At 49.5% G+C, this 9,398-nt stretch overlaps 1 protein-coding gene across 15 annotated transcripts in view; it reads right to left on the bottom strand.

The window, feature by feature from the left end:
- Positions 1-920: 920 nt before the first annotated feature.
- The window catches only part of LOC309516348 (uncharacterized protein), a 28,004-nt gene continuing 19,526 nt past the window's right edge, over positions 921-9,398 (bottom strand). For 3 of the 15 annotated variants that reach the window (XR_014212813.1, XR_014212814.1, XR_014212815.1), the window contains exons 2-4: positions 2,566-2,642; positions 1,986-2,042; positions 921-1,306 (exon numbers count right to left, since the gene is read on the bottom strand). Coding sequence is in view for 11 of the 15 variants with exons in the window: in XM_082195176.1 (XP_082051302.1) it covers positions 1,152-1,306; positions 1,986-2,042; positions 2,566-2,642; positions 2,745-2,893 (438 nt within the window). In the remaining 4 variants the exon portion in view is untranslated. Of the gene's footprint in view, positions 1,307-1,985; positions 2,043-2,565; positions 2,643-2,744; positions 3,051-3,138; positions 3,207-3,304; positions 3,759-3,863; positions 4,171-4,891; positions 5,080-5,604; positions 5,831-6,491; positions 6,636-9,398 lie in introns of those variants that run through there. The other 12 variants (XM_082195172.1, XM_082195180.1, XM_082195181.1 and 9 more) reach the window with 10 other exon arrangements.

The raw sequence follows: 9,398 nt of genomic DNA, 5'->3' as shown, positions 1-9,398 counted from the left end.
TTGAGAATTTGTTTAGACTCTTAATGCATTTAACAGATATGGTTCAAGACTCTCTGGGAGAGGCACGCCAGCACAGGCTATATAATGACAGCTTTGATATATGACCAAAGAACCCCGTTTCCCCAAGGGTGAGGCAAGATGTCACTGATATCAGAATGTGCAATAGAGCCTGGTAGGTGTCAACACATACACACAAGACGCCTCTGACTCTCTGAGCTGACATTTAAAAACACCACCGGTTTATGAACTAGGACCACATAGCATTTGAAGACGTAAAAGCAGCAGTGTTACATATATGTGTAACTCTTCCATAAGTATGGGCTTTAAACTTGTTTTATTTATTTAAATGAGGTTATATTGTCACTTATCCAACCTTTGTTAGGCAGCTTGCTGGTTAATAGCCCAGAATGGTTGACTGAATCACTTGCCAGGTTTGATGGACAGCTGAGCCAGACTGGAGTCTGGGGATGCAATGCTTCCGAGGGCTGGAACCTCCCTCTGATTGGCTACCAAGGCAACTGACCAAAGGAGGGTGGAGCCAGCCAGGAGAATAAAAGGAGCCGTTTCTGAGGGAGTGAGCAGATAAATAGGGAGATGGTTGAAGAGAAAGAGGTGTAGAGAGTTGGTTCTGATCTGTGTTTAGCATCCACTCTGAGGAAAACAGCTACAGCTACAGAGTCTCTGAGCTTAGACAGAAAGCTCTCTAGCAGTGGTTCCCAACTGTTCTTGGCCATTTCCCACCTAAGCATCTCTAAAATTCTGGTGCCAGAATTTCAAGAGAGGTTCTGGGGCAAGAAAACAACAAGAAATCTATTGACAGCATATGAACCAATATCTTGACTCAACAATTCCCCCCACAGGCAAAGAATTCTCACTGCAGCCAACTAAAAGACAACCAACCATGCCCTACCCCCCACTACCAAGGAAATATAATAAACGAATAAAATGAGAAGCTACCCAGTTGATGCTGACACAAAGTAAAAGAATATATGTTTTCCCACCTCATCTCCTCTCTCCCCCCTTTTCTTCCCCAGTCTTATACTATACACAACACGAATGTTTCACAACAAATGCAATTGAACTGTAGAAAACACAACTTGAAAAAAGAGAAATACACATACTTTGGAAATCAAGAATTTCTTTAATAAAAATTAGATAAAACAAATTGATGTAAGAGGTTCTGAGATGAAAGAGCGGCACCATGTCCTCATCCAGGTAAGACCCTTCACGTCTCCCTTGCAGGCTGAAAGATGGACCCCAGAAGGAGCAGAACTTCCACCTGCAGCGTGGCCACCTGGGTGTTTGGCTGAAAAGCAGGGGGGAAAGGACATTGGTCAAGGACAATGGGAGTTGTAGTCAAGCAACCCCTGTAGGAAGGCCTCCAGTGCCCAAACCCATCTTACTAGTGTAAGCCTTTTTTAAAGAAATGCCTCTAATAATAATAATAATAATAATAATAATAATAATAATAATTTATTTATACCCCAGCCACTCTGGGTGGCTCCCAATCAAGTGTTAAAAACAGTACAGCATTAAATATTAAAAACTTCCCTAAACAGGGCTGCCTTCAGATGCTTATTTCCTTCGCATCTGAAGGAAGGGTGTTCCACAGGGCGGGCGCCACTACCGAGAAGGCCCTCTCTCTGGTTCCCTGTAACCTCACTTCTCGCAGTGAGGGAACCGCCAGAAGGCCCTCGGTGCTGGACCTCAGTGTCCAAGTTGAACGATGGGGGTGGAGACGCTCCTTCAGGTCTACTGGACCGAGGCTGTTTAGGGCTTTAAAGGTCAGCACCAACACTTTGAATTGAGCTCGGAAACGTACTGGGAGCCAATGCAGATCTCTCAGAACCGGTGTTATGTGGTCCCGGCGGCCACTCCCAGTCACCAGTCTAGCTGCCGCATTCTGGATTAATTGCAGCTTGAACACGTACACTCAACTTGTAGTGTGTTCTCCCCGCCCCGTGCAAATCTTTCTTTCCTCTTACCTGTTGAATTCAAAAGGGAGGCTTTGGCAGCAGCCACAGCAGTGCAGACAGGGGTTCCTGCAAGAAATAAGGAATCTTTGAAGCAGGAGAGAACTTGATGCTAAGGGCTGCTTCGAGGGAAGAATCCCTAAAGATGTGAAGGGGCTATCACAGGCCGAACACCAGGGACACCCCTCAGATGCCCATTCAGCTGTCACACCCTCCCCAGGGACTTAAAGCAGATTCCACTGCAGAGCTCACAAAAGCAGCCTTTTGGCAGGAACAGTCAGGTGACCAGGAGATGCAGCAGAAGAGCATCTCTGACGGCAGGGCTTTAAATTAGGGTTAGACGACTTAACGGAGGAGAGGGCAGTCAAAGGCTGCTAGTCCTGATGGAGACAACATGCTTCAGAAAAGCCGTTGCAGGAAGTCCCAGGTGGGCAGAGGGCTCTTGGGTTCGAATCCTGCTTGCGGCTTTCCCACTGGTATCTGGGTGGCCCCTGGGAGAAGAAGAGGCTGGACCAGAGGGGCCCGTGGCCTGATCCTGCTGGCCATTCTTGTGCGTTTCCTAAGCCCCCCCTCCTTCCCCCTGTCCCATCACCTCTGAGACAAGAAGACTTCGTCTGGGCTCCAGTCCCTCCCAGGATGTGGCGGCTCCCAGGCTGAACCTTCTCCTCACTGCAAAACAAACGGAGACATCAGCAGACGCCTGGCTCCCAGCCACGCTAGCCCCAGTCTGGGGCAGGAGGGTGGGACCTGGGAAGGGGCATTTCCTCCTACCTGATCTTATCAGCTGCCCCAACCTGTCCTCCTCCGTCTGGGCGTCTGGGCTCCTTCCCAGCCAGCCTAGCACAGAAACAGCGGCCAAAGTCTCCCCCGCTCCGGAATAACTCAGGAGGTGTTCTTGATGGGTGGAAACCTTGGCTCATCCTTCTGCATCATGTAGGGCCAGGAAGGAGCCATGCCCACAAAGAGAATGGATGGAGGGGGAGGCAGGCGAGGGTCAGGGGCCGGGAACCGCCATGATGGTCTCTCATTCTTCATCCTGGAAGCAGGCGCTGGAGCCTCATCCCTGGAGATGTGGCCCTGTGGAGGAAGCAGGACATCAAATGAGAATGGGCCTCAGATGGGCCAAAACTATGGCAGGACCCCTTTGTTCCCTCTGCCCCAGTACCTGAGGGTCGTCACATCTCTCCAGGGATTTGACCAGAAGAAAGTATATGTTGGGGAAAGGCTCCCTCCCTGCAAAGAAAACGGAGACATCAGCAGGCTCCTAGCTCCCAGCCACGCTAGCACAGTTTGAACAGTGGGGGGCCTGGGAAAGGGGCATTTCCTCCTACCTGATCTTATCAGCTGCCCCAACCTGTCCTCCATACAGGCGTTTGGGTTCTGGCCTGGCTGGCCTGGCTCAGAAGGAGCAGCCAAAGTCTCCCCTGGCTCTGGAATAACTCAGGAGGTGTTCTTGATGGGTGGAAACCTTGGCTCATTCTTCTGTGTCATGTAGGGCCGGGAAGGAGCCATGCCCACACAGAGAATGGATGGAGGGGGAGGCAGGCGAGGGTCAGGGGCCGGGAACCGCCGTGATGGTCTCTTGATAATAATCCTGGCACTGGAGCCTCATCCCTGGAGGTGTGGCCCTGGGGAGGAAGCAGGACATCATATGAGAATGGGCCTCTGATGGGCCAAAAACTATGGCAGGACCCCTTTGTTCCCTCTGCCCCAGTACCTGAGGGTCGTCACGTCTCTCCAGGGATTTGACCAGAACAAAGCATTTGTTGGGGAAAGGCTCCCTCCCTGCAAAGAAAACGGAGACATCAGCAGGCTCCTAGCTCCCAGCTACGCTAGGCCCAGTCTGGGGCAGGAGGGTGGGGGAACCTGGGAAGGGGCATTTCCTCCTACCTGATCTTATCAGCTGCCCCAACCTGTCCTCCTCCGTACGGGCATTTCGGCTCCGTCCCAGCCGGCCTGGCACAGAAGCAGCAGCCAAAGTCTCCTCTTTCTCTGAAATAACTTGAGATGCTGTCTTAATTAGAGGAAACTATGGCTGCTACTTCTGCGTCAAAGATGGCTGAGACTGAGCCATGCCCACACAGAGAAGGGGCAGTGGGGCAGAGGCACGAGGGATGGCAGCCAGGAATCACAGGGATGTCCTCTGGTCCTTCATCCTGGGAGCTGGAGCTGGAGCCTCATCCCTGGAGGCATGGCCCTGTGGAGGAAGCAGGATACAGTATGGGAAAGGGCTGTGACTGGCCCAAAACTACAGACAGAACGTCAGCTCAGACGCTCTTTCACCTGCTTTAGCCACACCAAATATTCAAAGGCTTCTCTCTCCACTTTCACCATCATGGAGAATCCTGGAAATCCTGTAGTGTGTTCCGGGTGCTGGGAATGGGAGCTGTCGGGAATGGGAGGTCCTGGACAAAGGACAGTTCCCAGGATTCCTCGGTGGAAGCCAAGAGCATGAAAGTGGTAGAAGAGGCCTTTGAACGTCCGGTGTGGTGGATGATCTTAACAGGAAGCCTGCCACTGATGTGGGGGTTTTGTTCTGGGGATTGCAGCTCCAACCAGAATCTCACAGGGTCAAAACACATGGGGGATAGGATTGCCAAAGTCCCCTTTCCCAGACACCCGCCTGCTTTCTGCTCCCTTTTCCATTCTTTAGATGAGTGAACAAGATCACACTGCCAATCTTGCAGGAACAAGGAAGCCCAGGAGAATCAGATGCCCCACAAGAGCATGTTGGATGAGGTGGCTTTCAAAGAGGGTGAGACAATTGCCTGGGGGGGAGCATTATTGCAAGGCCAACCAGGCTGGAGGGAGGAATGCTTCTGAAAAGCACTTGCTGGAAGCCACAGATGGGGAGAGTGTTCCTACAACTCCCCAAACATGTTTCAGAAGGTCGCCCTTCCTTCCCTCTGCCCCAGTACCTGAGCGTCATCATGTCTGTCCAGGGATTTCACCAGAATGTTTGCTCAGGTTGGCACCACAACCTCCTGGCACATGTGGAGAATGGATTCCTCATGGAATAAACATACGACTTCCAAAATGCCATTTTTAAGTGTGGCCGCCTCCCCTTCCTCCATCTGTTCCCGGCACCACAGAAGCCTCTTAGGACCTAGGAGACAGAAAGGAAAATAAAAACAGAGGAAGAGGTTACAGATGGGAAATGTCGGGGACATAAACTCAGAGACCCTGGCTTATGTTTCGCAGCAGGACTTAGGATCCACCCAGGACCTCAAACTTAAACTGTTCTCTCCCTGTGTCAGATTAAAGATTGTAAGCCCCTCAGGGCAGGAACCTCTTTCTCAAGGGTCATACGCAGTGATGGTGCAGAGAAATAATATAAAATAAATCTCTCTAGGCCCCTGCCCCATACAAGTTGAAGCCCACTGGATGCCTTTTCCTTAAATTTCCAAATCATCACCATCCTACCATTTATTTATTTCTAGGGTTTAGAGGTGTCCCCTACAAATCCATAACAGTATTTTGCCAATGCATGATAAAGTATATAGGTTTGGGACAAAGTAGTTGCTTTGGAAGATGATAATCAGGCATAACCTGGGTCTGTCATGCTGTTTCCACGTGTTTGGAGGAATCTGGGCATTCGCAGTACAAACCAAGTCCTGGTTCCATGGCTCACATAAATTCAGGGAATTCTGTTTCCGGGCAGCTGGCAGAGCCCCTCTTTGCCACATGCCCCTGGGGATATCGACTGTCCTACTGATCCTAAGCCAGCCCAACTTCAGGTCCCCCACCAAGTGCCCCCCTCCAGAACCCACTGCTCTCAACCGACTCTCAACTGCCTCCCTCCAACATTCAAACTCCCTTTCAAATCCTCCTCCAACCTTCCGTCTCCACCAGAATTCCACTCTCTCTCTTCCCCCCTCCCTCCCTGCTTGACATTCCCTTTGGAATTCTAGTAGCATCACCTCAATTACCATATTGCAAAAAAAGAGGAAGAGGTTACAGATAGAATCCAGAGGTCACAGACCCTGGCTTAGGTCTCGCAGGAGGACTCAGGATCCACCTTGGACCTCAACCCTTCCCTGTTCCCTCCCTGTGTCATATTAAAGATTGTAAGCCCCTTGGGGCAGGAACCTCTTTCTCAAGGGTTACAATCAGCAATGGTGCAAAGATATAATATAAAATAAATCTCACTAGGCTCCTGCCCTGAGCTAAAGCCTGCTAGAAGCCTTTCCCTTAAAACCAAAGGCTGTGCACAAACCATCCATTTGGGTCTCCAGCAGCATGAAAAGGAGCTAAGTCTGCAGAGCTGCACTGCTGAGAGACAGGGACTCGGACCTTACAAAGACAATTGTCAGAGAGGGCTCTGTGTGAGGTCCTTTTCCCTGCTCTCCTGGAGAAAAAAGAGCAAATTGTTCCCCTCTCTCTTCCTTTGACCTGTGTTGGACATGCCTCTTCGGCATGTGCCTGGCGTTGGTTATCAAGTAAGTATCAGAACTGTTACAAAAGGCGGGTGCCACCCCGATACTCTGCAAGATGCCAGGGGGGGGGTCAAGCACTCACCCAGAGTCTGTGTTCCTTTGAAGAATGGACCACAGCTGAAGAAGATCTGCGAAGCTTTCAACAGCTGTGGACAAGTCAAGCCAGGGAACCAAGTCGCCATGCATCAGTGACAGGTGACACTAATAACAATAATAAGAATATTTACATGCCACTCATCTCCTCTGGGCCGCGGAGCTCCTCCTACTTTCAGAGTTCCTTCTCATTATCACTTGTCTCAGCAAGTCTCTCACCATCATCTGACAGGCATCCCTCTTGCAGGCCACTGTAAGGCTTGCTTGCAAAGCAGCACTTTGTGACATCAGCTGGCAAAGAGGGGCCAGGCTGCTGGGTTGCCAGGCAGCTGAATTAATAGGGTCAAAGTGTGCTGGGATGAGGCCACCATGGGTCAGGCCAGAGCAGTGGCGTAGCGTGGGGGGTGCAGGGGGCCAGCTGCACCGGGCGCAACATCTGGGGGGGCACGCGCTCACACTCGCAGCTCTCTGCCCCTAGGGCAGAGGGGGCGCAAATTACTTGCCTTGCCCCGGGTGCTGACAACCCACGCTACGCCACTGGGCCAGAGGGTGCTGTTGGGGTGTGTGGTTGTGCCTCCCCTTGTTCTGCATCTTGCTCCCCTGCCCGTTCCTTTAGCTGCTTGATGGAATCATAGCATAGCAGAGTTGGGAGGGATCCCAAGGGTCATCTAGTCCAACCCCAGACAAGGAGGCAGTGGAAGACAGGAGTGCTTGAGCAAGAATACTTATCGCAAAGTATTGGAAGACACAAGATCTACCCACCCTGGAAGAATGGCAGATGAAGGTGATGGACTATATGGAATTGGCAGAAATGACTGGCAGAATCCGAGACCAGGAAGAAGAGTCGGTGGAAGAAGATTGGAAAAAGTTTAAAGACTATTTACAGAAATATTGTAAAATTTATGAATGTTAGCATGATGTTGGATAGAAACTAAGTGGTTTATAGCTGTAATGTTATAAGGGAATATGAGAAAATGAACTATTAATAGGTAAAAATCCAATGCTAAAATATTTTAAGATTGAAGATCAGGATAAACAAAGAGGGGAGGGATTTGCTGAACTAACAAGTTGAACTGGAATACAGAAAAGGGAGGCGTGAGGAGGTCCGGGAAATAAGCAAATGAAAGATAAGTTATTGAAAGATTGAATTGTTTTTAACTATTTTTATTTTATTTTTTATTTTTTATTTTTCTATTTTGTAATATTTTGAAAACCTTAATAAATATCTTTTTTTAAAAAAAGGAAGACAGGAGTGCTTGGCGTGTTCTGGTCCATGAGGCCACGAAGAGTCAGACATGACTAAACGACTAAACAACAACAAAGAGTTGGGAGGGATGCCAAGGGTCATCTAGTCCAACCCCAACAATGCCAGGATCCTGCCCACTGCCAGCCCTGGCTGGACCCCAAACTCTGGCCATCTTCTTAGCAACCAGATGCACTGACCCCTTGCAATTCTGCCTGGGCGGGAGAAAGGGGAGAGAGAAACGTTTCGCTCTCTTTCCCTCAGGACATGGATATGAGAGCCACACCATGCTGCCCTCTCAATATCTCAAGGGCCGTCACAGAGAGGAGGGAGGAAGCTTGTTTTCTTCTGCTCCAGAGGCCCTCAGGAACTGAAGCCATGGCTTCAAGTTACAATAAAGGAGATTCTGACTCAGTCTCAGGAAGAACTTTCTGACAGGAAGAGCTGCTTGACAGTGGGAAGAAATCCCTTGGGAGGCGGGTTGGTCTAGATGACCCTCGGGTTCCCTCCCAACTCTACAGTTCTATGATCCTATGATTAAAAGTGCATCCAATGAGAATTTAAAGCACACAACGTCCCCCAAATGATCCTGGGCATTGCGGCTTTCCTCTCGCAGAACTACAATTCCCAGAACCCCTGACAAACTACAATTCCCAGAATCGTTTGGGGGAAGACACCTGCTTTTTAGAACAGGGAGAAGAACCTGCAGCACACTTTCCCCAATTTCCTAGGAACCAGGAATGGGAAGCTCAAGTGCTTTTAACAGGATGACTTGACAAAGCAGGCTTATAAAATTTTGTTCCAAAAGGTGCCTCCCCTCTCTCTACTGAGCAATGGCAAGAATCCATGGCTCTCACCTTTGGAGAACTGAGACATGGCAGAGACTGTCTTACCTTTAAGAAATACAGTTTATTCACCTATTTACACCTTCAGTTTGCATGGAGGGAGACCAAATCTTACAGCAAAGTCCTTCCAAGAGGGACTTGTCGCCCACAACAGGGCAGCCAATCTTCCCAAGTTGGATTCCACACTAGCCTCAGTTTTCCTGTCACCTCACACCCAGGTACAGTGGTACCTCGGGTTACAGACGCTTCAGGTTACAGACTCCGCTAACCCAGAAATAGTACCTCTGGTTTATAACTTTGCTTCAGGATAAGAAAGATAAGAATCTTTATTTGCGTCAGCCTTCGGCCATAGCAATAAAACAACAATACAACACACACAAAATAAAACTAAAAAGTCAATTATATAAAATACATTTTAGGGGACAAAATAATAGTAGCAAAACATAACAATAATAATAGTAAAATCCTAGGAGAGGAATCTGGGCGACGACGCTAATGTCACTCAGGTAGCAGCTCTCAATCTCATTGCTCTCTCGACAAATTTGGCAACCTTCTCTGTTGTCAAACCGTTCTGGTCGGCCAGGAGTGAGAACAGCTTGGCTTCGCAAGAGTGGCCCGGGATGGCAGACAGGAGTGGCGCGATGGTCTCGTCCCTGAGATCTTTATATAGGGAGCAAGACAAGAGGACGTGTGACACAGTCTCCACGCAGCCAGCTCCACAGGGGCAGAGCCGGTTCTCGAATGGAGTTCCTTGATATCTACCCTCAAGAACAGCCGAGGGTAACATATTTAGTCTGGCCAGTGTGAA

This window comes from Podarcis vaucheri (assembly GCF_965113315.1).
Source record: "Podarcis vaucheri genome assembly, chromosome: 13".
In the NCBI taxonomy this organism is placed as follows: domain Eukaryota; kingdom Metazoa; phylum Chordata; class Lepidosauria; order Squamata; family Lacertidae; genus Podarcis; species Podarcis vaucheri.
Note: the sequence above shows the minus strand (reverse complement) of the source record. Positions and strands in the feature narration are given on the sequence as shown.